A 27,477-nucleotide genomic window follows, 5' to 3' on the forward strand; every position below is an offset into this window, starting at 1 on the left:
GAAAAGAAAGTCAGAAACTGTTTTCTGCACATGCCTCGAAACTGTAACCTAATACTCATCCGAATGATGTAGCATGCCTGGGGCCAGCTGCAGAAAGTATACAGTTTGGCTCACCATAAAGTATGCACCTAAACCACATCAGACAAATCATATCCTACAAATGCCCTCATCCTCCCCTCCCAACGATGAAAGCAGCCACAGATAACTAACTCAGAAGCAGCTGCCCGTGCTGTAGACATGGGAAACGCGAGAAGATGAACCCCAGCTGTGGGGAATCCGAGGACACCGGATTTAGAGGCTGCACCGAAGGGAACAGACTGGTCTGGTGTGACAAGACGGAGACAAGTCCAACCCATCACAGCCTCCTTTGGAAACTCATAGAGCTTAGCAGGGTGATAAAGCATCAGCGGACAGCGGCAGTGGAAGAATCTAGGCCTTTTATTCATTTATTTCAGAAAAATACTTTTGTTGAGTTTATCACAAAAGTCATTTAACAACAAACAACAAACAAACAAAATCCGTACAAAACTTGAAGTGACAGGAAGAATGAAATGAACGGGATAACATATCAGAGACTGTTACTTCCCCCCACCCCCTCCAAAATTAGGAAATTTGCACTAAAGTATAAATATGGAAGAACAGAAATTTTCCTCGAGTTCCTTTGCCGAAGTTTGGTCCATCGAGTTCAACATATTCAAAGAAAAATGACGTGCCTCCGCCTGGCTTCGACAACAACCATTCTTCCCCGCTGCCAGCAAAACCCTGCACGCAGACGCAAGGCGAAGTAACATACTTCACAGTTTGAGTACAAAACCCGCCAAACCATCTATTACACACTCATGAAGTTGACCAGGAGGCTGCAAATCAAACCCCATAATCTCCATCTACTGTTGACGCAAGTCGGGGTCCATCTAGCAAGACTTTAGCTAAGGCAAGAGGGAGAGGCTGCTGTAAACCCCCATGCGCTGCAGTAAAGGCAGGGTATCTACAGGCTTCAAGAGTCACTTGGAGGCAAGGGGGAGGCATCCTAGAGTAGTCGTTCTTCCCTCCAACCAGGAAGCCTACCAAAAATACATTTTCAAATGGTGAATTAAAAGTAAAGGAGACCTACAGGGCAACTGGAACTTGTCTTCTTGACTACCAACCCAAACACGATGAGGAAAAAGAAAGAATCCTAAACAAAAAAAACCCAAACAACCAAACAACCGCAACTGTAATGCCCCATAACACAAGAGTCACTCAAAAATTATATGTGAAATGCTACATCTGTTCTTCCTCTGCCCCTTTCTCTTCCCAAGCCCATTCCCCAACTAAGACAAAAAGAGAGAACTACTGCTCGTATTCCACAGCTCTTCTAGGCTAGGGCAGGAAAACGCTATGTTTCACACCAAAAATCACAGACTACTTGATCCCCGACCTTCTCAGGTTGGATAATGGACACAGACTACAAAAGCAGCCTCAAGCCCATGGGAAGGGTACAAGCAATAGCGTTACACTGAAAGTAAAGGCTTACACAGTCTAACACTTGCTGCACTGTGCTGGACAAGAGCTCCTGGTTGGGGTTGGATCTTTTTGGCAGAAGACACAGGGCTTGAGAAGATGGGGCACTAGAAGAGCATCCACTCAAAGAAAGTGGACTTACGGCATCTTTGTACGCAGAGCGGTCAAGGAAAGACTGACCACTAAAGGCTTGCTATGAAAATACTCTGTTTGGGAAAGAAAAAGCTCTTTGGGCTGAAGAGAAGTCTCGGTCTGCTGAGAAATGACGTGGACGTAGAAGCAGCCAAGGGATGACGAGAAGACAGACAGAAGCAGCCCGTGGCAACCCCTCCAACGGAGGGTGGATTGCAGACCTCTGGGATGACAGCGCATATTGCCTTGCAGCAAAGGCTCAGCTCAAAAAATAAAAACCAAAAAACCTGCCACATTTGGGCACAACAGGAGAAGGATGGGGATTTCTGAGGACTAAAGACAGGAGAGGGCAAAAAAAGCCCCACCATCTACAGGTTAAAATAAAAAATTAAAAAAAAAAAAAAAAAGAACACATGGAAACGCTTCCAAAACAAACTGTCCCTTTTACTGATAGCTCTATCACAAAGAAAACAAAAACAACACATAAATGTAGCATACGTTGTACATACGTCGTAAAGAGGGAGAGCATTCAGCTACTGATATAGTACATGGATCAAGCGTACGAGAGACTACACGGCAACATAAGGCACTTGGGATACAAAGCATAATTAGCTACTTTATGAAGACGCAAGGATTGTGCAAGTGGAAAAAACTGCCTGAAGCGAAGCAGGCAGGAGGAGGAATCATTCAGCAGCCAGTTTTTTTGGGGGACTGTATGTGTCACGTGTTAACAGAGTCAATATCTCAGCTGCTGCCAGGCACCGGCTTTGCAGAACGGACCGGCTGAGGCTCTGGAGAGATGCCGGCCAGCAGTCGCTCTCGGAGGGCACGTGGCAGTGGATGGCTGGGGATGGGAAGAGGCAGCAGAAAGGAAAAAAAACCTCTCACACTGGACCTTTTCCATGTCCTCCCTAACTTAAAGCTCTTTTCCCCTCGCTTCTCATCACGTTGCACTGCAGGTACTGTCGCTTCCTCTGAGCCAAAATGTGTATTATCGACCCAGCAAGGGCGACAAGGAGCAATGGAAGATACCACCAAGGACTCTGCTCCAAAGTCTCCTTCCTCAGTTCCCCTGAAAAAGGGGTAATCCCTCTCCTGGAGTCCTGCTGACATCTCTCCTTTGGGACTCAGAGGTCGTGGGGATGGAGGAACAAGTAGAGTTTGACCAACTGTCCCTCGTGTCCCTGCACATTTTCTCCCCAGCGTTAGCTGGGGCTCAACAAGGAGAGGGGGAGGAAGGGAGAGAAGACACCTATAGAAGGAGGAAAAAAACCTGACCCAACTCAAAGAGGGGCAGAAAAATCAACTGTCACCCGTTCCTCAAAACACAAATGATGCGAAGGACGACTGCGCCAGCCTCAAGCTAGAATTGCACTAAGAGAGCCAGAGTTCAGCTGCCCAAAGGGCTGAGCAAGAGGGACACGAAGGACCACGTGCTCCCCTCACCTGCAAGGAAGGTGGACCTCAATCCTGGCTTGCATATCGAAGAGTACCCGAGCTCCCCATAACCCTGCGCCCCCTCTTCTCGCCCAGCCAAGGGAGAACACCACTCGCCTGCTCCTGCCATGGCAAAGAACAAAAGCTATAGCCGGCTTTGCTGCACAAGAGGCACCAACAGCAAAGCCCAGCTACAGAAACTGCCCCGGAGGAGAGCTGTGGGGTGAGAGGTGCCCACCTACTGCACGCCTACCAAATCTAGATGGGTGCATGGCACCCCGAAGAAGCTCGGCGAGCTGGCACTGACCCACAAAGCCCTGGACAGGAGATGCTGCTCCCCAGCAAAGAGGCAGCAGGGGACTGAGCTGGCGGGATCTGGGGTTCCCACCAATCTCTTGCCACCACGTACAGGTGGCAGTGGGCAGGAGCAAGAGGGGAAAGTGGTCTGCAGCAACAGATGGCCTCTGAGGTAGATTTGAGACAACTCCATCTGCCAACAGCTATGCGTCACAGGTCAGGCTTTTCCTAATATGCAAGCTGCTCCTTGCAGCCCCGGCTTCCTTCCCCTTCCCTGTCATCTTGTTCACAGCTCAGAAAAGGATGAAGGGGCTAGGTTTTTTGGAAGAAACCCTGCATTTGATAGCACCTTGGGTGGATACAAGCTCTGTATCCTTTGGAAACAAAGAGTGAAGCTGGTGGCTGCCGATGACACGGCTGGACTGGTACAGTAGGGATGAGGAAGGCTGAGGTGACAGCCTGAAGGGCACAGTCCCATTGATGCAAAAGCCTTTGCAGCAGCCAGTTTGTCATCTGGACGTGGTCGCAAGTCATGAGAAGACCAGGTCCACGAGGCACAAGAAAGCTGGCAAAGGGCCTGGGCAGACAGGCGACAGGCCAGCGCTCAGGGCGGGGTGGGACTCAAGGTTTCACGTGGACCTGAGGATCCTGCTGCCCCACGACAAGGCACTGCGAGCTGCAGAGCCCTGAGCCCAGCTCTTGGGGCTGGGAGGTCCAGAACAACTACGGGGCAGCCCACCTCCCGCAGCCAAGAGGGACCCAGTTGTACCAGAAGAGCTGGGGCAAGCAGAAGCTAGGACATGGGTCCTATATGAAAAGGGAAATTCTCTCCCTTCTCTGCTGCCCAGCTCTCCAAAATTAGCTCAAAACCAAGGGTCAGAAAAACCCCACTTAACCAGAGGTCCACCATGAGACAAGACGCGGTTGAGGTTCCTCCCTCAGACCCTGGTCTCTATTTGCAGCATCACCATCCTGCAGCACTTGCCAAGCACTGGCCAGACTGTGCCCCAGGAGAGACAACCCTCGCCCAAGAGCACCCCTGAGCCTCAGGGTCAGAGAGCCCCAGCGCATTCCCCCAGGAGCCTGTTCCCATAACAGACACGTGGTGCCTTCAAGCTGCCATAGCCCTGACCCCGGGGCTCAGGGAAGCACCACGGAGAGAGGGGAGGAACATGCTGTAGAAGAAAAAAAAAAAAAAAAAAAAAAAAAAGGATTGTTTGGAACCATCTATGATGCATTTGTAACAATAACCCAAAATAACGAAACACTAAAATAGAAAAGAAAAAAATTGCACACTGATTTACAATGAAAGAGAAGAAGGCAAGATCAGGAGGGATGGGAAAGGCTCCTACAAGGGGAAGGGAGCAAGGGAAAGGGACCTTTTTGGTTTTATTGCAAATGGTTCAAGAAAGCAAGAAAGGAAGGGAAGAAAGCGAGAGACACCTTGGGAAGATGACCGGTTTCCAAGCCGTTCAAGACGACGCTCGTGTGGACCGGGAGGAGGGGCCGCTTCTTAGTCCCGGTATCTCGCCCTCCTCCCCAGGAGACAAGCCTTGGCTTCTACGGTGATTTCAGTTTCTTGGTTCGCGGCGAGGTGCCATTCTCCGCTTTCACCACTCCGTTTTCATGGTAACCTGGGGATGGAGAGAGAAAACATCGTCCCTTGCACAGGCCAAAACCTTAACCCTCCTGGGGCTGGCCCATAGATATGGGGAAATACCCCACCATGGCACGACCCAAGGCCAGGTTGGACGGGACTTCGAGCAACCTGGTCTAGTGGAAGGTGTCCCTGCCCATGGCAGGGGGTTGGAACTAGATGATCTTTAAGGTCCCTTCCAACCCGAACCGTTCTATGATTCTATGACCCTGCTGGGGATCCCCTGGGCTCAGTGTAGAGCAGGAGGCACCACCGCAGCATCGCCTGTATGGGCAGCAGCCTGCCCGAGGGGATGCCGAACCACAGGATTGATGCCTCCCATGGTGGCACCCCATGGCACGCCAGCCCTGGCACTCACCCGAGTCCCTCTTGAGCGGCTTGGCTTGCTGCTTAGCGCCGGTAGCAGCTCGCTTCCGACTGCTCTGCTCGTTCCAGTACTCCCGCCAGCGCCGCAGCTGGAAGTGGATGAAGCGCCACATCACCGAGGCCTGGAAGAGGCACACCAACAGCAGCACACTCATTCTGGTAGGGGCGGAGAAGAGGCAGGCTGAGAACAGAGGAGCGAAGCCACCACCAGCCCAGCCTTCCACCCACACCAGGGCTGGTGGCCAAGGTCTCCCTGGGTGGGAGGTGCCGTCCCTCCAGCCACTATCTCTGCTTTCTGCCATCTCCTGAGCTCAGGGCAGCCACTTCCCTTTCCCTCCTCACTACAAAGCTCTCAGGTGCTCAGGGCATTCCTGGCTCCTAAGACTTTAGGGCAAGAATGGATGAATAGGATCATCCCAAGCAGCACTGCCCAAACCACAGTCTGCATGATCAAGGTAAGATGTCCCCAGCTGCTCTGTACAACTAAAAGGTGGATGTGGTTGGAAGTGAGCTAAGGAAGTCCCCCAAATCCTCAGGTGCGCCCATAGTCCATAGCTCCAAAAAGCTTGGGAATGACCAGGCACCTGTCCTAGAAACTTCTGGACTGAACCTACAGCTGCTGTATGGGTGAGAAAGGCTCCCACTCTTGACAGACAGACTGCAAGGCATGAGGAATCCATCCCGTCCCGTCTCCCATGTCAACAGGCAGCAAAACACACCCAAGCAGAAGGGAAAACGCCTTTTCATTGGCTGCATCCCTGTAAGCGCAGTTATGGGTGCAGAACAGAAAGCCTGTAAGCCTTTCTCTAAGACAGGCTCATGCTTTATAACTTCACTCAGTGTGCAACTCATTTGCTGGCTTTGCCCTCCTGTCGTGGCTCCACAGCCTTTAACCCTTCCTCGCTCCCTCCACACCCTCCCAGCTCACAAGGACCTTCCCTGAAGAGAACCTAGATCAGAACCCCACTGGCATTTCCAAACTCAGCAAAAGCCACCTTGGGATAGCACAACCAAGGAACATGCCAAGGGAGGAGATTTCCACAATTCAGCCTTCATGTGAAAGGGTGCATTAAAAAAAAAAAAAAAAAAAAAGGTGGTAGATATGATAGGGAATATTCCTACCTGAAGAGGATATTGTTGAAGAGAAAGCTGAGGAAGTTCCCTCTCTCGGGGTCGAGGGCCTGGTTCTCCACCCGTGGCAGCCCGAAGCCGATGACCAGGATGTACAAGGTGAGGGTGAACAGCCTGGTGACCACGAACACGACGGCCCAGACATTAAACCTGCAGGAGGGCAAGCAGAGGTGTCGGCAGGAGCAGCCTCCAGAGCTGAGCTGGAAGGTGAGAGCAAGCTGCCATCATGCCGACAGCTCTCCTCGGCACCGAAGGATGGAAGCCATAGCCAGCTCGCCTGCTTACAGCTTCTCGTTGTTCTCATCCGTGAAGTAGACCAGCCGGGCCACGTGGAAGAAGAATTCGGCTAAGTACTGCAACAGCAAGAGGATCAGCCCCAAGCGGGTTAAGCTAGGAGGTAAGAGAAGAAAAAAACATCACTGGGCTGGGTCAAGATTGGTCCTTCATATCCAGCAACAGCATCTCCCCTGCTATCCCTGAGCTGCAACAAGCACCAGCCCAAAGCCGGACCTCTCTGCAGCAGCAGGAGTGGGATTGTGATGGGGGAATCCCTGTCCCAAAAACATCATAGAATCACAGAATGGTTTGGGTTGGAAGGGAACTTAAAGATCATCCAGTTCCAACCCCCTGCCCTGGGCAGGGACACCTCCCACCAGCCCAGGTTGCTCCAAGCCCCGGCCAACCTGGCCTTGAACCCCTCCAGGGATGGGGCAGCCACAGCTTCTCTGGGCAACCTGGGACAGGGGCTCACCACCCTCACACCAAAGAATTTCTTCACAGTATCTCATCTAACTCTCCCCTCCTTCAATTTTAAACTGTTCCCCCTTGTCCCATGGCTCCCCTCCCTGCTCCAGAGTCCCTCCCCAGCTTTCCTGGAGCCCCTTGAGGGACTGGCAGGGGCTGGAAGGTCTCCGCGGAGCCTTCTCTTCTCCAGGCTGAACCCCCCCAGCTCTCTCAGCCTGTCCTCCCAGCAGAGGGGCTCCAGCCCTCCCAGCATCTCCGGGACCTCCTCTGGCCCCGCTCCAACAGGTCCAAGTCCTTCCTGTGCTGGAAGCAGCCCAAACCAGTAGCAGAGCTGCGATGGGTCTGACACAAAGCCCTAACCGCTGGCATTGCTGCTCTGTGCAGAGGAAGGATATGAGCTTGCTTACCCATGCTGTGCTGGGAGAGCACCCCAGGGTGCTTCCCACAGCCAGGGGAGATGCACCCATCAGCCTGGCTCCCTGGTTAACGTTTGCTTTGCAGCGCCTTGTGAACAGAGACCGCCCATGCACTCGTGTAACATCGCTGAACTCCTTCAACACTCAGCTCTGTGGGCCTGGGCAAACTGTTTGACTATCACCCCGCAGTCGGAGGCTCAACTTTGAGACCATCTGCTTTTTACACACTTGCCTTTATCCCCCCTTTAAGCCCCCCACTCGGGTGACTGGCCCTGCAAAAGGACCCGCTCAGCCCCATCCGCGGCGCGGGACAGGATGCCAAAGCAGCCGACTCACTTGAGGAGGTAGGCACCGGCGATGTGTACCAGGTAGAGCGCGATGCACCGCAGCTGGCGGGGAATCTCCTCCTGGATGGGCCAGAAAGCCGCGTTAACCCCTCGCCCCTCTTCGCCCACCCTCTCCCAAAGCTTGCTTTCCCCAAAGCCCAGCAGGCAAACCGCCTCAAGCATCCCCAAGGCACACGGGAGCACCCACCCGGCTCTCACCTTGCGAACTTTTTGGAAGTAGAGCTCCGGCAGGGCGTGCAGCCAGTATGCCAGCTGGCACAGGTAGAAAAACTTCACCTGGAACCTGAAACGCAGGGACGAGCCGTGTGAGCCAGCCCAGGGCATGGCAGGACCCCGGGGATCCCGACACCAGGGAAAATGCCCAGCCGCACAGCGCCAGGCAATCCCTCCGCCACTTTGAAGCCACGGGATTTAGGAGGCATCATTTCAGGGCTGAAATTATACATTGAGCCAAGCTAGACATGCCTGGAATTTACCCAGATGCTTGCGCTGCGGTCTCCGTGCTCTCAGCAAACCTCACTCGTGCAAAAACCCAAGAAGGGTGGCTTATCCCCCACTTCGTTTCTACTATGAAAAACGAACAGCAAAGCGACTTGCCCAAGGTGATGCGGGCAGGAAGCATCCAGGAGGAGGAACCATGCCCACAGGACCCTCCTCATGGAGGAAACCCTCCGGGAACACCCTCCCCGGCGCCACAAACGAGATGTCCAGCGTCCCCTGGGATCTCACTGCGGTGTCCTTGCAGCAGGGTGCTGCGTGCAAAAGGGTGCTGCGCTGTCAGCACCCTGCTCCCAGCCACAAGGAAAACCATAGAGAGGAAGGAAGTGGTCAGCCCGAGAACAAAATGCCCTTGCGAGTGCTTACGGAAGATAAACATGAGGGTAGTTTTCCCACAAACTCCGAGGGTTTGATATGTATCCTTCCTGCAAAGAGAAAAAAGATGCAAGCCTTCAGCAAAAGGAAGAGGCAGCGCATGGTTACGACGGGGCAGGTTAATGCTACAGTGAAACAAGGAACTGGGGATGACACCCCGAGTCCTTTCGGCCTGCAGTAAAAAACTGCGTGCCCTGCACAAGCCAGGGCTGAGGTCTCCAAAGCCCAGCCACATTCACGGCTCTCTACCGCCCCGCTCAAGTTTCATGTCTGGGGGTTGCTTGGTTGCACAGAGGGCCCCAAGTTGAGGATGGGATGTTTTGGGGTCCAGCCAATGCAAGAAGGATGCTCTGGAGGCGTGGGGGCAAGATGCCAGCATCACAGCTACAAGCAACCACGTACATGGTCCAGGGGTGCTTCTTCCCCACCGGCATTTCCAACCCAAGTATCACTTAAGCAAAAAGAAGTCCTTCTGAAGAGAAATGGGAACAGAAAACGCCTACAAAAATAATTTAATATGCACCACGTAGTTTAATTTTGCACCTGCCTGCATTCCCCTACAGCCTCTTGCCTTACGCTCACGGGGCAGGTTACAGGATGGGGCTCCCTTCTCGTTCCACCCCTGCCACAGAGGTGCTGCACTGGGCTTCACAAAGAGACGTTGGCATGGAAAACTCATCCTGCCCAGGACCTATCTGTCACCATCGCCCATCCTCTGTCTGCCCTAAGCCCTTTTTTTGTCCGGGGAGCCCCAGGGAAGTACAAGCGCTGCAAAGAGTGACCTACTTTGCACATGTGGAGCATTTGTGGAGCTCTCGGTGGCAACGTGGCTTTGCACAGGAGGCTGCAGCCTCAGAGCCAAGAGGGATGGATCTGACACTGGGCAACAGCAGCCCAAAACCAGTGGCACTGACTTTTTTGCCAAAGCTTCCCTCTCCGCAGCCCTACGGGACTAGGAGCAGTGCCAGCAGATTCCCAGAAATGCTGGCCTGGAGGGAGTAGCAACCCTCTACAGAGGGCTGGCAGGACACCCGAGCAACAGGGAGGGGACCTGCCCCTGAGCATCCATCGCCAGTGCCACCAGGAACCACAGAGGGACCTCAAAGGCCACCGGTAGCAAAGCATCAGCATCCCTTCACACTGCCAAAATAGTTGTATCTCTCCACTGCTGCCTGTTCTTCCCTCCTCATTCCTCCCCAAAATGAAACATTTCCACTTCCAATTTTCCTCCCAGAGGTTACAGGTTGAAACACCCTCAACACAACCCAAGGCACGGCATGGTTTCCCTGCTCTCAGTGTTCCCCTCACCGCCAGCTCACCAAGAGAGGGATCACAGAGAGAAGGATCACAAACATCTGCCCGTTCACCCCACACCCCTGTAAAGGGCATCCAAAAACCCCAAGGCACTGAACTCAAATAAGGAGGAAAATAAGGCTGAGAAAGAAGGCAGGTCCCGGATGGAGATGACGGGGTCAGGCAGGATTTCTGGGGTCCAGCTCCGAAAATTTTTTACAGCCCATTTGTTTGTTCCTTGCATGAAGCAGGAGAAGGATGTCCTGAAACTGCCCTCACTCCATGGCTGGAAAGACCCACCACACTTGTAAACTAAATTTGCTGAAGTGTGCCCCATCTTGGACCAGGGACTGGCTGGGCACTCCCCGCTGCTGTTGGGGTTTTGCGCTTCAGAAACCCCAAATCCCACCCAGGGAACCCAAATCGCAGCCAACCCCGTGCCTTACCGTCACCACGACGTACAAGCACCAAACCATGGAGGTGAGGTGGAAGGCAACCAGCTGTCCCGATTCATTGAACTTGCTGTGTTTGACCTTGGAGAGATGGAGACGCCTGTTGATTTTCTGGGAAGGAGCAGAGGGAGAGAAAATGAAGAAGAAAACATGAGCCACTGGATCAACAATCCTCCCTCCTCCTCCTCCCCATCCCAAGCAAGCCCCAGAGATGAAGGCTAACTTATCACCCAATGGCCCCTAGAGATGAAGGCTCACTCATCACCACCTCAACCTCCACACCACCCCCGGAGCAGCGTTAAATTGCAGCAGGACCAGGTCCCCCCAGGGTATTTGAGATATTTTGGCAACTCGAGATGCTAAACAGCACTCACGTCCAGGGCATACTCCTGCACCACTGCATGCAGGATGATGGCGATGAAGATGTAGAAGAGGATGGTGACCAGATCTTTCAGCCCGTAGTGATACTGGACCAGCTCCCCGTCTGCAAAGAGACCAAACGGTGGGTCAAATCCCCGTGACCCAAACAATTTCCAGTCAAGGGCTTAAGGGTTAATGGAAGTTCAGCGGGGGCTATTCCCAACATGCAGCTTGGATGGGGCCACCAGAGACGTAGAGGGAGAAACAGATCGTGACTGTGCCAGTGGCTGCAGGGCTGGGAAAGAGGTCTCCATCCTGGGTCAGATAATTGGCAGAGGGTGGATGGTTCCGCCTCTAATAGTTACACACCTCAAGGGAGGTGACAATCAGGACGCTTCAAGCTTCTCCTGCCAGACGTGAGGGGCTGGGGACAGCCTGGCTGCGGAGATGGGAATTTATCAGGGACAAAGATACGGAGGCAGCGCTGAAGCAAGTGATGGGCAGGAAGAGCTTGCTGTCACCTTCGGGGACACCCTGCTGTGACCACTAGGGCTTGGGATGGGATTTCCATCGCCCTCAGATATCATCCAACACCCTTCTCTCCCACTCAGCCCCGAGAGCTGCCGGAGCAGGATTCAGCTGCCTAAATGCGGATGCCTTGTGCTATTAAGAGATCCGAGACAGCAGCACGGGGCTGGCGGATGAGAAATAGGACCCATGGGAGGTCCTACTCTTTCAGAGCAACAGGAGACCCAACAGCACCCAAAATACCCCAGACATCTGCATTTAGGCAACTCTTTGCAGCCCCGCAGTTTACGGGGAAGAAGCAGAGTCGGGAGAGCTGCTGCCCTTGTGGCACACTGCAGAAAGCATCGTGACGCGAAGCTCAGCCCACCCCCCAGCTGCTGCTCTCCTTTACCCTCATCCCGGCCATCCCCTCCTAATATCAATGCTGGGAAGTGACTGGTCTGTCACCGACCCCGTTTACCCTCTAAGATTCGAGAGGCACGAATGAGGTTTGAATAGGATTTATGGAAACACCTGGCATAAGGATGTGAAAACGCTTGGTCCTTAGGAGCCCCTCGGCTGGGCGCTGTGAAAACCCAGAGGTAAAAACGTTGCCTGTATCACAGAGCTCATAACCCCTGTATAAAAGAATTACAAGGCTAAAGGAAATAACACCATGCTGTGTGCGGCTGCCCTGCCTCCTCTCCTCTCTCTAGGGCATTTCAGAAGCTGCTCTAGCAGGAGCTGTGCGTGCGCTGAGCACGGGAGACGAGAGCGAGATCTGCCGACTGCCAGGCAATGGCATCCTTGTTGCGAGGGATGTGAAACAAGCCTTTTTTCAGGTGAGCTTTTTCAGGAAAAAATTCAGGTGAGCGATAACCCTTCCCACGAGCAAGCTCGCTGCACCAAGGTCTCTCTCCCCACGGCCTCAGTTAGCTCATGCCCTGTATCGATATCCCAATACCTGACCCTGGTGAGGCGGTTATGAGCCCCCCCCCCCCAGAGATGTGTGGTAGCAGGAAAGAATAAATCACTTAACACAAAAGCAGCGGAAGCTGTCTGGACTGTGCCATAGGGCAGCGTGGACCACAATTTAATCTGGGTGATTTCTTCAACCATGACATTGATAAGGGCGGACCTTTTATCTTCCTCCTAGGATGTCTGCCTCATCCTAGTTTCACTAATCCCGACAACCCCGGCTCTTCCCTTGGATGATTACTCAAACAATTCTAATTAACTGCAGTTTTCTGCCACCAAGCCAAGCTCCGTTCCCTGGGCGTTTGGCTCATCCTCAGCCCAGGGCTTTATCCAAACCACCTCCTGCTGCCCTCACACCGGTGCTCAGATCGCCGCCAGCCCCGCACGGGCTCTCAGCCAGGAAGGTGACAACTAGCAGCCAAAATACAAACAGGGACCGAGCCTCCAGCTGCCTCCTGGCTGGGAGCTGAGGAACATCTCCTGGTCCACGGGGCTCGGACCTACGCCAGCTCAGAGCCTCCTTGAATTACTCCCCATGGGTGCCAGGACCATAAACTGCCCGGTGCAGGGATGCTGTCGCACCATGTGCATCTCTGCACCCTCACCTTGCCCCATCCCAATAAATAATGCGAGACGGGAATTATCTGCGCAGCCCCTGCTGCTCAGCAAAGAGCTAAATCCCTCCTGCTCCTGGGCAGGGCACAGAGCTGCTCTGGGCACGCAATCAGGCAATTTGATCTTGCCTGACCAGCCTTGGAGGTGGATCCTCACCCTGCAGAGCACACAAAGCAGCCTGACCACGGCAGGAACAGGAGAGGAAGCCCTAAAACCTCTGGAAAGCATTTCTTCCCAACCCCAGCCAGCGGCAAGAGGGCTGGCAGACAGGATCAGTGTGCTCTGAGCCACCCAAACTTTGTTTTTTCCCCCACGTTTCTTATTTTTCAAGTCTCCTTTAGTACCAGACCAGGGCCTGTACAGTGTGCGTCAGCAGAGGGCGAGTCCAGGCCAGCTGGCAGCGAGGGTTTGGGGCAGACCACGACTCGACCCTCCCTTTGGGGTGCCCACAGCAGAAACATCTCTTACCTGCTGTAGGGACGCTGACGTTATACTGAGGTAAGATAAACAGGAAGGCAGTCTTGGCTGTAACCTGTCAAAGAGACACAGGGGGGGGGAAAAAAAAGCAAATCAGTTGTTGAATCTATTCCTGTGGCACCATTAACTCCCCTTTCCTACAGCACTGGGAAAGGCAAATCGTCCAGGGAGATGTGCAGGCACCAGCTTCACTGGCAGAAAAGCCTTTCAGCAAGGAGATTGCTAGGGAAGAGGTTTGTCAACAGGGACTTGGGATTTGGGAAGGGGAAAGGGGTGGACAAAAGAGGGAGAAACCTGAAAAAGGAATGCAGCTGCAAAAGCCACCAGCCAGCCTGACGGGGGAAGCTCCCCGCTTCCCCTCCAGGATGAGCATCCCTCCAGTAGCATGGGCCACCGTCACCTGCGACTGGCTGCTCAAGGGACCCCAGGAGCCTGACCCAGTGGGCTGTTAACTAAAATCATCCCTCATTCCCATCCGCTCCAGGCAGCCACACAGGGAGCCTGGCCGAGGTAGGGATGGCAGCACCCAGCATCCGAGCAAGCTCAGAGGCTGCAAAGCACCCAGGGCTCCGCATGGATTTAACCCCTGCATCTTTGTGGAGACTTTTCTAGTAACATCAGCCATGGGACCAGTGAGGCTGGACCCCTTTAGAGACCACTCAGGTGCTCAGGAGGGTCCCACGGGGCAGGCGAAAAGCAGCTTTGGCAAAAGTGCTGAACCTTATGCTGGCCACACAAGAGATCCCAGATGCATGTCCAGCATCGCAGGCTGGTCCATAAAGTGAAAAAAAAAAAAAAGCCTGGGATGAGACACCAGCCCCCCTCCAAATCAGGGCTGTGCTGCTCGCCCTTCATTTATTGCTTTGAAGTCAAGGGGACGATCCTCCCCAGCAGTGAAGCAGGAGGCTTTGTGGGGATGGGGCAGAGCATCCCATCCCATCCCATCCCATCCCATCCCATCCCATCCCATCCCATCCCATCCCATCCCATCCCAGTGCGTCTGCAGGACGCCTCAAAGCAGCATCTCTGAGACCAACGCACCCTCGAGCTGGGGCCACAGATGCCTGACACCAAAAATGCCTTCATCCCATCCAACCCCACACCAGCAGCAGGTCACCAGAGACTTTTACCTTTCCGATGGCTCCTCAGCCACCCTTCCAAATGCTTTGCAAGTGCCCAGCCTCATACGCAACCAGACCCAAAAAAATCCCGTGCCCGTCCAACACCGATGAAGATGAGCCGTGTTTCACACAGACATAGCTGCAACCGTTTCAGAGCTGCAGGCTATTAAAAACCCGTCTGGAAATATTGCTTCACGTCTTGTGGGATGTAGCTGTGGGGGGGATGGATGCACGGGGGCTTTGCCAAGCGTTCCCATCCCGCCCCCACGAGCATTGAGCAACCGGCCAGCGGCTCCGCTCTGCCGGCGCAGGCAGCGCTGCCCATCCTCCTGCAGCCTCGGCTGAGGGAAAGTAAACTCCACGGCGTGTTTTCATGATGTTTGGGGATTATCTTTTTTTTTTTCCCCCCACACTTAAAAAAAAGGAATCCCACATGTTGTGCTCTGCTTGTGGAGGAGTAGAGGCGAGAAGCACTATGCCGAGAGAGACCACGGGCAGAGTTTGGGGTGGTAATGGAAAAAGCGCGTCGCCTGGCCTCATGCTGGCTTAAGGAGACACTTCTGGCTCTTGGAAACCTTGCTGGCTAGGAAAGCAAAGTTGCTTCATCCCAGAGCGGTACGGCACAACCAGGACCTGGACTTTATATCCAAACCTCATCACAAGCTGGCGCAGGGCATGAAACAAATGCACGCACCCAGTGGGGGCCGTGATGCTGCAGGGATGGGTGGCCGTGCCATGGATGTGCTGATGGCAGCAAGCCCTGAAGGTTTTACATCCTACCCGAGTACCCGGCTGATATCCAGAGGTGTAAACAGCTGGAAACAAGGCATCACCTCCAGATGAAGTCTCTTAACCTGATGGAGGGGCCATAAGCCAAACTTGTGGGTCTGAGAAAACCTGGAGCATCTCCAGGCTGGGGAGCAACGCCCACACGGTGCTCAGCCCCAACGTGGTTTGCAAGGACGCTCCTAATCTTCTTTTCTAGAGGGCCTGGTAGGAAACCTAGAGGTTTCCTCCATCCACTCAAGGATCAATCAATGCTTTGTCCCATCTCCACACTTGTCTTTGCTTCCCGTGGGCCAGAGGACCACCAACAGCTTCAGGGGCCACCTCTGCGCTCGTTCACCCCTCCACCTTTCACTACAGAGAGGTAGCGGGTTGTTTGCTAAAGCCTGCATAAAATGTTTTACATCCTAAGATAAATGTAACCTCCTGGGTGTAGGCATGCTCCAGACAGACTGACTTCCAAAGACAAACTGCCTCTCTTCTCCACCTGATGGATGGGGAGGCCCAGGCACGCACCTGCCGCCACTCACTGAAGGCTACGACAGCAGCTCCGGGGGCCAAATTTGAACCTCCGGGCACCCGACCTCCCTGTCCACCTCTGGACATCTCACAGACCTTATGTGGAGGGAAGGTCTCCTCTTGGGCATCAAAGGCATTCCTTTCTCCTGCAAGCGGTCGGGAAGTGTTCACACTCACCACAGAAACGCCTGAACACATGCAGCATTTCACCCTTCGCCCTGGCGCAGACCCCAGACACGCTCTCCTGTGGGCACCAGCAGGACTTTAATGGCCAAGGCAGCATTTTCAGAGGTGGGTCCCTGGCCTTTCCAAGGGCTCAAAAGACTGGTCGCATCTCATTTTGTGAGCACTTGCGCCTCCGTGCTTTCCTTGCTGCAGTTCCACAAGAAACCCAGAACAACGCACTTATCATCCAGCTTAGCTCTGTCCTCTGGGACTCACCACCTGAGAAAGCCACCAGGGTCCTGATCGCATCGCGCACCCTTGGCTGGGTCACCTCCATCTCCTTGCCACCACTGCGAGGACATCTCAGTACAGATAGAAAAAGAGCTGTGGTTTCCAGCAGCCGAGGCAGATGGAGCATGAAATACATGGGACGAACCACCTTGAGCAGGACACTGGTGTTATCCCTCCAGCCTTGAAGGTGAAGGACACCCTGAACGTCTATGGAGGGACCTGCGTCTTTTTGCCATTGCGCACAACACGCTCCTTACTGGCAGGCATGGAGGGATAGGTGACTTGACCGAGGTTGTAACTGAGCTCCATCAAGTGAGCACCAGGCTCCAAAATCCCACACTGTAGCCATAAAGCTCCCACAGCATGTCCTCCACCACATCAACTGGGATCACCCATGGTGCACCCACTGCTACACAGCCCTGCGTAGCACAGAGAGACAGAAACTCCACCGAGCAGCTTAAGCCTCCAAGAAAATGGGGAACACTTGAACCACGACCTCCAGCAAGGCCACCTCCAGCTCCCCTGCAAGGCAGAAACCAGGTTTCCCCCGCTCGGGAAGGAGCGACGAGCACCAGCGATGGCAAAGCTTTAGAGCTCACATCGAGCATTTCGCAGGCAGCCAGAGAAAGGAGAAGTTTATAACGGGAAGAGCAACGTGAGCGTTATTCAGAGGCACAAGATGCTCGCTCTCTGTTTGCTCTGAGACAAGATGTTGGTACGGGAAAGGAAGCACGAGGCACCCTCCTGTCTCGAGTAGAGCCGGAGCTGCCACAAAACTGCCGCAGGTAGGGGCGGAATTGGGCCTCTCCAAGTATTATTATATTTTTTTGGTTATGCTGTGAGGCCAGCTCCTCAACCTGCTTCTTTGCTTTTCCCTTCTTATCTCCAGCCAGCCAGCAGCCCAAATCCTACAGAGCATCACCGTGACTCGGGGAGGGATTTTTATAGGGTGGGAGAGGGATTTGTATCCATGGGACCATATAGGAAAGGCTGTGTTTTCCTCATTCGCTCCCTGCCCTGCATTAAGGGCACCTCTGTGCAACCCGCCGCTGCCCCAGGGGGTGATGGGGATGCTCCTCATCCAGGCCTCATCCTGCCTGGCATGACAGATGTGCCTGAACCAGCTAAATTTGGGAAGCAGTTCTCCTGAGGGCTCCCTACAGCCACGCAGAGGGAACAGCATCTTCAGCAGCGAATGGGTTTCTGGTGATTTATGACATTAACCTGAGGACCAAAGGGCAGCCGGACGGCGAAGAGGCAAAACCCGACGCATCCATCAGGACCACGGTTTCCCGCGATGCTCAGAGCAGCCGGGACAGGGTTCGGGCTGTGTCTCATGGAGCAACGCCAAATCAGCGCATCCCCCTCGCAGCCCTCGATGACGGGACGACGGAGAAAGCCCAAACAATCCCACCAAGCTAATGCACCTGTTCCCCGATAACGCAGCGCCTGGAAAAATCCACACACCCCCGCTAGCCCGGAGTTTGCTGCCTAATACAAAGCAGCAAAGCTCCCCCCACCCTTTTTAGAAGACGCTGGGTTTTTTTCCCCACCACGAAACACTCTTAAGAGTCCGAACCAAAAATCCCAGTCACGCTTTCGCAGGCACGTGAGTGGCTTTTAGTAAATTCATCATCCGAGCACGGGCATCCCGACAGCTTAGCACCTCTCCCAAAATCCACCCGCTGCCACACTCAATCCCTGACATTTTCCGGAGCGACGGGTAATTTTTGAGCATCCTTCGCTGAGAGGTACCAGGTCACCTCTCCGAACAAAAGCCTCAGCTGGGTGGGATTTGCGGGGTCTGGTGCCGTCTTCACCCGAACCGGGATCCCCCAGACACGGCGTCATCCCCACGGTCCTGCCTGGGTTAAAACAGCTTCGGAGGAAGGAAACGGCTCCAAATCTCTGGCGGGGGAGGCTGGGGGAGTTTCTGCAGGCTGAGCTGGGAAAATATTTCCAGGGCTTGAAAAACAACTCGAACTAATTAAAGATAAAATGCTGTCCGAAGGCTTTTCTCACAACTTTGGGGTTGTTTTTTTTCCTCCCCTGGCAGCCCGAGTGCTTATTGAAAGAAAAACTTGTTGATCCACGGTATGGATTGACACAAGCCCTATATGTAAACTCAAGAACAAACTTTGGACCAAAGCCTTTAAAAGTAAACAACCAGCTTCGACAAAAAAACCTTCCCGAGGGCGGCACAGCCCCCCTGCTCCCACAGACACGCTGGTCCCCCAGCACGACACCACTATCATTGCCTTGTTTATTCCCTTTTTTACAAAACAGACCTAAATTTTACTCCCCGCCCCCCCCCACCCTCCCCCCCCAACTATTCAGCCTTTACGCCGCCCGCGTGCCTCAGTTCCCACATCTGGCAGAGACCGGGAGAGGCAGAAACACGGTTTGTTTTCCTTCGTTAACGACGGGAAGGCCTTAATTTTTGCAGAGTACTACGGAGGGGACCGGGGAGGGGAAAGTATATTTAGCAGGAAGCCTGGAAATAGCAGCTCATTCGTCAGCTGCCTTCGTTTGACGGTGTCACAACCCGGTGTTTGGGAGACCGTGACTCACTGCCGTGGCTCTGCACACAGGGGGAAGCCCGGCAAGGGCATGGCATCTCTTATAACATAACGTTTTATAAATTTTATTACCGTCACCCCATGTATAAGCATCGGGACCTGTCCCTCTGCTTTGTCCCTGAGCTCATGGCAGCCACTTTGGGGCATAAAGGAGAAATAAGATTAAGCCTGTTTCCCCCATCTTAAAGAGATGATGACAGCAGCCACCGCCTAATATAGAAATCCCCCAAACCAGCAAGGTTTGCCCCAAACTCAACCCCCATGGAGGCTGATGGACCCCACACCGTCCCAGACGGGACACAGGTCACCAGGCAGCTGCAGGTTAAACCCAGCCTGGCCTTGGCTTCATTTTTCTGCAAAGCAGGGTGGAAAGAGATATGCAAAGCAATTTCTGCCCGAGGATGGAGAGCACCTGTTTCGCGTTGCTATACCCGGTCACTTAAAATGGGTTTTAACCAAAAAAAAAAAAAAAAAAAAAAAGAGGGGGGAGGGATTTTTCTTTCCGGGCTCCAGCTCGCTTGTGGATGAAGCAGCTGCACACACGCGGCAAAATCCCTGCCTGGCCACCACGCAAACTTGCACCGGGAGTGTTTTTACACCCTGAAGGCTTAGGGCTGGCTGGCAAGGCAGAAAACCCTGCGGCGCCCAGCTCAGGACAGCTGTTTTTGGGGGGGGACCTCCTCCAAACCCTGGGCTTCCCTCCCTGACCAATGCTATTATCACCTTAAAAAGTCCACAAGACTCGAATCATCAAGTCCAACACGCCCGTGCCACTGGCGAGCAGCACACCTGGATACCCACCCACATCTGCACACACCTACTGCGCACATCTGGATGTCTGCCCATATCTGCACCCACCTACCACGCACATCCAGAGACCCACCCACATCTGCACACACCTACTGCGCACATCTGGATGCCCATTCACATCTGCATCTCCCAAATCCCCTTTCTGGAGCCGAGACGGTGCTAGCGGCGCAGCCGGGCATCAAGCAAGACGCAAACGCTATCTCCATCATGACTGATACCCGCTCCCCGCTGCGGACAAAATACCGGGCTGGCAGAACCCATTGATCCATTTGGATGGGGAAGAGGTTGCGCATCCAAAAGGATGCTCAAGGCGTATCTCGCGCCGCACTTTGGGATGGGGAGACCCCCAGCAGCCCTCAAGTATCACCAGGAGCACAGTACCGGAGCAAGCAAGCACTCAACTCCCGGGGGCCGCTTGGGAAAAGGTTAAAAATCCCGGCTGTGCTCCCCCAAAGAAACCTCCCCTGCAGGAAACGGCCTATTGTGAGCAGGATTCGGCTGTTTCCGCTGAGCCTGAGCTCGGCCGTGGCCACTGGCATCGGGGAAGGTGGGAGCCCAGCAGTGAGCGGGGTGGGAAACAGGGTGGTGAGGAGGAGGAGGAGAAGGGATGATGACATGTCCTGCCCACCATCAGCGCTGAAAAGGCGTCAAAAGGCAGAAATATCTTGAGCTGCCACCAAAATTCCCTGTAGAGGTGGTGCAAATGGGCAGGGATGGTTTGAAGAGCTGGAGAAGAGCAGAGCCTGTTTTCTCCATCAGGGGAAAAGCACCACAGGGACCAAAAGAGTTGTCCCAAACCTCATGCCGAGGGGAAGATGAGGGCAGATGCTACAGATGGATGGCGCAGAGGGAGAAGCGCCGAAAGCCACCCCGGTACGAAAAGCATCGTGTCCCTGAGGTCTGCCGGGAGAGCGGTGGCACCAGCAGGAAAGTGCTGCCTCTCAATCAGGGGAGATTTAATTAAAAGCCATTAAAAAAAAAAAAAAAAAAAAAAAAAAAAAAAAAAAATCACAAAAGCCACAAAAGTCTCCCTGCCACCACCTCCACGGGGAGGATTTCACCCCATCGCATTTCAAAACCGCCCTCGGAGCATCGTGTCAACCGAAAGCCCTCGCACCAGCGAGTCCAGGTACCACCTCTCCGGGACGGGATTCCCGACACACAACCGCGGGCGCCAGCACCCCGAAAAGGACAGCTGTAGGGAGAAACCCTGACAGAGATGCAACCTCAGTGACTTTTTGGGTGTTTTTTTTTTTTGTTGTTTTTAAAGAACAACTACGAAACTTGCAGCCCAACTTCGCAGCATTTGCATGCGGTTCTGGAATCCAGCTGGCTCTCTCGGGTGAGTTTTGAAAACTCCCCGATCCTTAAACAAACATATATATATATATATATGGGCACAAACACATCGAAAGGTTTTGTGCACTAGAAGCGACTCGCTCATTCAATCCGAAAAAAGAAAAAAAAAAAGAAAAAAGGGGAGAGGGGAGAAAAGAAAAAAGAAGGGGGCTGTCACCGGGAGGGTATTAAGGAAATGGATTTCCTCCTCTTGCGATTTGCTACAGAAGGAGCCTTTCCTCCTCCGCCAGGCCCCCCGGCCACCCCTTTCCCATCCGGATTTGCTTTGAAACGTGGCACTTGCGCCGAAGGGGAGGGTTTGCGCGGGGGAAGCAGGGAGCGGGGGGTCCGATCCGGCTGAGCCGATGACCACGGCTCGTCGTCGTAGCCGCCCGAGGTGCTTCGGCGTAGGGTGCCGGGAGCCGAGCGAAGCTGCAGGGTGGTGGTGGCCTCCGAGCCCTTCCCCGTCTCCTCCCCGAAAGAGGAGAGGAGGAAAAAGAAAAAAAAGGCAAGCTGGGAGGGAAAGGAGAGGGAGCAGGGAGAAAGCGGCATTCCCGGCATGGCTTTGCACGGCGGTGGGGCGGCAGCGGCCTTCCCGGGGGGGCTCCAGCCATCCGGGCTGGGCAAAGGTTTCCCATGGAGGAGCCGGGATGCCTTCTCATGGCCCGGGATGGCCGAGATGGGGAAAAGCTGGGGAGACGCTGGCATCCGCAGGAGGCCCAGAAGCCTCCGGTGTTTGTCCCACGGCGTGGGGGTCAGCAGACTGCAGAGAAAACACCTGGAAAAGGGCTAACGTTGAATTAAAAAAAAAAAAGGCAAAAAAATACTACCCCCATTTCCAGTTGTTGGAAATATCAGCGAGGGTTTGACTACTCCCTTTCCCGGCACCCCTCCGTGCAGGGGAAGCTGTGCGGGACAGGGATCGTCCCCAGCAGCGGTGGTGGGATTGCGGGAGATGGGGGTTCAACCCCCCCCGTGCTCCCCCTTCCGCAGCCGGGGACCCCCGGACAGGGCTGGGGGTGGCAGAGGGATGCGCCACCCCCAAACCCAGCACAGGGCTGGGTCCCCACTGAGATTTTGGCGGGGGGCGGGGGGGAGAAGAGAGACGGGGAATGAATGGGGCGGCACTTGGCACCCCCAGGGACGGGGACGGGGCGGGGGGGTGTCCCGCACCCCCAGCGGGATGGGGTCACCTCGCCGGGGCGCAGCACCCCGGGGCATGGCGGGGGGAAAGGAGGGTGGGGAAGCGAAGGGATGCCCCGTCCGCGTCGGGGGTGCACAGGGGTGGGGGGGACACACAGAGAGCCGGTCCCGGGTGAGGGGAGGGGGGGGGGGGGGGGGGGGGGGGGGGCGTCCTCCGGTGGGATGGCGGAAGAGGGCGGGGGGGGGGGGAGGGGGTGGGGAGGGAATGTCTCACCTCGAACATGAGGGCGATGAGGACGCCGAGCACCAGGCAGAAGCCGATGTCGGCGTGGTTGTGGATGAGGAACTCCTGGCTGAAGAGCGGGTGGCTCTTGGCCCGCCGGCGGAAGGCCATGGCCGCTCCGGGAGGGCAGCGGGAGCCGCCGCCGCTGCCGCCGCTCCGCCGTTCCGCCGCCGCAAAAACTTCCCCGGGCCCCCGCGCAACTTCACGGAGCTCCGCCGCGGCCCCGCGCAGGCGCCGCCTGACCCCTCCCCGCCGCCCGCCCCGGCCCCCGCCTCCCCCGGCCGCCCACGGTTTCCCCCCCCCACAACCCCGGCCCCGCGGCCGCGGCCGCTGCCCCCACAGCTCTGCACCGTCCTGCCCTCCGCCGGGGTGGACGGGGGGGGGCAACCCCCGGCCTCGGCACCCGCAGCCCGTGTGCGTCCAGACAACACCCCCCCCCCCGCCAAACCATGCTTGTGCCCCACCTTACTGTGCACATCTGGGCACCCACTCACATCTTCACCCCCCTACCGTGCGTGTCCAGGCACCCACCCATGTCTACACCCAGCTGAAGTGCGTGTCTGGACGCCCACCCCCATCTGCACCCACCTACTGTGCGCCCCTGGATGCCCACCTGCATCTGCACCCCACCTACTGTGCACGTCTGGATGCTCACCCACATCTACACCCACCTACCATGCACCTCTGGATGCCCACCTGCACCTGCACCCCACCTACTGTGCACGTCTGGACGCCCACCCACATCTACACCCACCTACCATGCACCTCTGGATGCCCACCTGCACCTGCACCCCACCTACTGTGCACGTCTGGACGCCCACCCACATCTACACCCACCTACCATGCACATCTGGATGCCCACCTGCACCTGCACCCCACCTACTGTGCATGTCTGGACGCCCACCCACATCTACACCCACCTACCATGCACCTCTGGATGCCCACCTGCACCTGCACCCCACCTACTGTGCACGTCTGGACGCCCACCCACATCTACACCCACCTACCATGCACATCTGGATGCCCACCTGCACCTGCACCCCACCTACTGTGCATGTCTGGACGCCCACCCACATCTACACCCACCTACCATGCACCTCTGGATGCCCACCTGCACCTGCACCCCACCTACTGTGCACGTCTGGACGCCCACCCACATCTACACCCACCTACCATGCACATCTGGATGCCCACCTGCACCTGCACCCCACCTACTGTGCACGTCTGGATGCTCACCCACATCTACACCCACCTACCATGCACATCTGGATGCCCACCTGCACCTGCACCCCACCTACTGTGCACGTCTGGATGCTCACCCACATCTACACCCACCTACGTGCACATCTAGATGCTTACCTGTATCTGCACCCACCTACCATGCACATCTGGACACCCACCCACATCTGTGCCCAACTACTGTGCACATCTGGATGACCGCCCGCATCTGCACCCACATACCATGCACATCTGGGCACCCACACACACCTGCACCCACCTCTCCACGCCATGACTGCACTCATCGCCCATCCGCGGCCCAGCACCTGCCTCCCTATGGGCACCTTGACACCCCCCCACCCCTCCCCCCACCCCTCCCCGAGCCCACTGAACCCCAAATCTCCATCCTCATTAACCATGGGGAGAGGCATGGGGTGCCCTCCCCATCCCATCCCACCCATTCCATCCATCCCATCCTGTACCATCCCATCCCACCTGTCCCGTCCCATCCCATCCATCCCATCCTGTACCATCCCATCCCATCCCACCTATCCCATCCCGTCCCGTCCCGTCCCATCCTTCCCATCCTGTACCATCCCATCCTGTACCATCCCATCCCATCCCATCCCATCCCATCCCATCCCATCCCAGCTGGGGCTGGCGTACAGCGGCTGCCAGATGCTTCGCAGCATGGATGGAGAGACGATTGAGCCGAGACTCCGGGGCAGAGCAGTGGCACGTTCGCTGTTATTTATTGTAGCCAGCCCCTAAAAAAGCCCCCCAGCCCCGACAGGGAGCCCGAGGGACATTAAGGGGACCGGGCAGGGCCCTTCGGTGGCTTTGCTTAGCAAAAAGCAAGGCGTGAAAAAGCCTTTTTGTTTTAAATATCTCCCTTCAAACAAAACAAGCTCTGGATCCTTCAGTTTGCGGGATGGAGCTCGGCTCCTCCAGCATCCCTGGATCCTCACGGGTCCCTCGGAGCCGCAGATCCCCGTCCCGTGGCTATCGAGGAGGAGCGTTTGAGGGAACCGAGCCGTCTCAAACACGGTGCTGAGAGCACAAAGCGTTTTCCTCCAGCCAGATCCAGCACAGGAAGCGCAGTCCCTGGGTTCTCATTAAGTGTTCGCTCCTATTAGGCGAGTCCTGATTAGCCGTGTTTACCCTCCGCGACGCCTCTACCCCCCGCCCCGTGTTATTGTTTAGCCTCAGAGCGACGGGCACGGACATGCAGCCGTTTACAGAAACCGGGAAGACACCAAAAAGGGATCTGAGACAAATCAAAACTGCTTAATTGCGGGGCGGGGGGAAAGAAAATGTCCAAAGTTTCATCTTGGAAAAATCCAAGCAAATAACGACCACCCCAGGGCAAATACTTACATTTTCTGTAATGTCCAAGTATTGCGCTTCGATATTTTTGGAAGTGAAAAGATGTTTTTCTGGGTAAACCTTTCCTGGGTTAGTTCGAGGCCGGGGGGGTGGTGGGGTGGTGTTTACATCACCTGGGAGCCGGAGGGAATGTTTTTCACCGTGCCTTGAGTAAAAACGACCCCGAAACGTGGCACCGGCACTCAGAAAAGGGGCTGCAGAGGGAGGCGGAAAATGACGATGCTGCCAACCCTCGTGCCCTGTCGGTACCTTTCCAACCCACTTTATTTTATTCACCTCGAAAGAGGGACGAGAGTGACCCGCTAAAATCAACAAGGCAAGGGGACGGTGCCAGCAGGCCGGACGGCCATGTCCCCAAGCCCAGGCGCTCGCCCGGGTATTGTTTAATTTATCAGGGACGTAGCCTCCGTTCCTGCCTGTTTGCTCCTTTTTTCCAGATCGCCGGCGAGCGGCACAGCCAGTTCTCCCCGGGAGCCCGTGGGACACTCCCTGCATTGTCAAAATTCACCGATGATTCCCGCTCTCTGCTCCCTTGCTGCCCTTTCGCAGCCCATGAGAGGTCCTCTCACCGGTGGCCCTGACCTCTCCTGTGCTGGGACATGTTCTTCTCTCTCTGTCAAGCACTGGAGAGGGTTTCCTTAACAAAATAAAACAAACAAAAAAGGTCCAGAGGAGGCAAATGAGCAGAAATCTTCCATTCTAGGATAGGTGAGAGCGCAGGATGATCTGGCCAAGTGTGGTGGGATGGGGACATCCCCCACTCCAGACCTTCTGTGGGTGGCTGAAACCCAAAGGTTGGTGATGAGCATCCCACAAGGCTGGGCAGATCCTAAGGTCTAGCTCAAGATAACGTATCTCATCTGAAAAGAGCTTCACAGGAAATGCTGAAGAAGTAGCAGAGGGTCTGGTTGGGTGTCCTCAAGCCTTTGGGACACAGGGAGGAAACATCATCTGGTTCCCCTGAGCAGCTGGTTCATCACTGCTCTGTCACGCTTTCCCCCAGCTGCAATTTCTCATGGAGCTTCACATCCTGGGTTTGGACTGGGCCCAGGACAACATTACTCCACATAGAGCAAGAATCTGGGCTTTGTGGGACCTCTGCTGCCCACGGGTTGATGTGAAGACGGACCAGAGCGGGGAGTGACCATGTCACCCGTCCAGGCGCATGTGCCGTGCTCCACGCATATAACATGGAATATCGGGACTCACCACCATGGTGGCAACAGCTGGAGCCGGTTCTACCAAACCAGCAGGTTCCCACGTCGCATCCAATGTGGTCGGTGGCACCCCCTTGCACACCCACCTTCGGACTTGAAGTCACCATGGGATATTTGCATATGGATATCACCCTTCCCGACCCTCAATACTACCTTGGTGAGACCTTGGTGGAGGCTCCCAGACTTTACCTGTGGCCTGGTGGTGTCTGCAGAGGTGGAAGCAGCCTGCTGCAATTATAGCCAAGTTCCTCCAGACACCATATCGGCCACCTCCAGTATCCCAGAGCCCTCCATTTCACTCCCATCTGCGATGCCACAGCCGCATCGGTCCTGTGCATCCCTCTTTTCCCATAACCCGGACGCTGGATGGGAACGCAGCCTCTGGAACAAGGCATCTGCTTTTGTGGCCTTGAGCAGCATCTCCCTCTGGTGGCTGAAGAACAAGAAGCTACGGGGAAAAACACCTCCCCAGCGCGACTCCTTCGCTCTGGCAGTGCTGGATGTGTACCAGGTCATTGGGGCATCTTGAGTTCCGCCCCCTCCCAGAGATGGGAAGGGTGGGGAGAGGTATCTGGAGCTGTGATTTGCAGCTGGATAGTCCTCCTACTCCAAACAGGGCTTTAGATTTAACTAAATATAAGACCTTCTTATAGGTGGAGACCTGTGGTTTGGTGCTGGGGTGGTACCCAGCATGCAGGACTTGGACCCTGCATGCAACAGGGCTCTCAAGCAGGCTGGATGTCTTTGAGGACAGATAATCCACATTATTTTACCTCATTTTAGAAGATGACAAGATGAGAAGATTCAGAAGATGAGAAGATGAGGGGCAGCACAGCAGGATCTCACCAGTGACCATCTCCCATCACGGGTGACCAAAGCCATGGAAGTACCCCCACCTACACCCCCATCTGTACCCCAGCCATTATGCCCCCTCTAGTGCTGTCTTCAGCATCCTCCCCTCTCTTGGCCACACCTAGATCCATCTGAGTTTTCCACAACCAACTTCTCCGGGGGCAGAGGTGTCAGCTCATGGTGCACC

General features: G+C 55.1%; 1 protein-coding gene across 2 annotated transcripts; it reads right to left on the reverse strand.

Moving 5' to 3' along the window:
- Positions 1–420: 420 nt before the first annotated feature.
- TRAM2 (translocation associated membrane protein 2) lies at positions 421–22,847 on the reverse strand. 2 transcript variants are annotated; one of them, XR_012586363.1, is made up of 12 exons: positions 22,609–22,847; positions 13,574–13,637; positions 11,020–11,129; positions 10,640–10,756; positions 8,892–8,950; positions 8,226–8,310; positions 8,017–8,087; positions 6,806–6,910; positions 6,512–6,670; positions 5,382–5,545; positions 4,810–5,000; positions 421–1,061 (listed from the first exon to the last, which is right to left on the reverse strand). XR_012586363.1 is itself a non-coding variant. In XM_074582085.1 (11 exons), exons 1-11 carry the CDS (start codon positions 22,726–22,728, stop codon positions 4,927–4,929), a joined length of 1,128 nt encoding a protein of 375 aa, XP_074438186.1. In that variant the 5' UTR covers positions 22,729–22,841; the 3' UTR covers positions 4,586–4,926. The 2 variants fall into 2 exon arrangements, 1 of the variants encoding a protein (XP_074438186.1); XM_074582085.1 differs by lacking the exon at positions 421–1,061 and having other exon boundaries at positions 4,586–5,000; positions 22,609–22,841.
- Between the last annotated feature and the right edge of the window lie 4,630 nt (positions 22,848–27,477).

This window comes from Larus michahellis, chromosome 3, assembly GCF_964199755.1.
Source record: "Larus michahellis chromosome 3, bLarMic1.1, whole genome shotgun sequence".
Classification (NCBI taxonomy): Eukaryota; Metazoa; Chordata; class Aves; order Charadriiformes; family Laridae; genus Larus; species Larus michahellis.

Bases quoted from the DNA above. Each gene is read 5' to 3' on its own strand.
- TRAM2 (XM_074582085.1), bottom strand. From the start codon at position 22,728: ATGGCCTTCCGCCGGCGGGCCAAGAGCCACCCGCTCTTCAGCCAGGAG. The intron at 6,911-8,016 runs GTGAGTCGGCTG...CTTACCTCCTAG, and splicing joins GCCGGTGCCTACCTCCTCAA to CTTAACCCGCTTGGGGCTGA. The intron at 5,001-5,381 runs GTGAGTGCCAGG...CTCCATCCCCAG, and splicing joins GCCGCTCAAGAGGGACTCGG to GTTACCATGAAAACGGAGTG.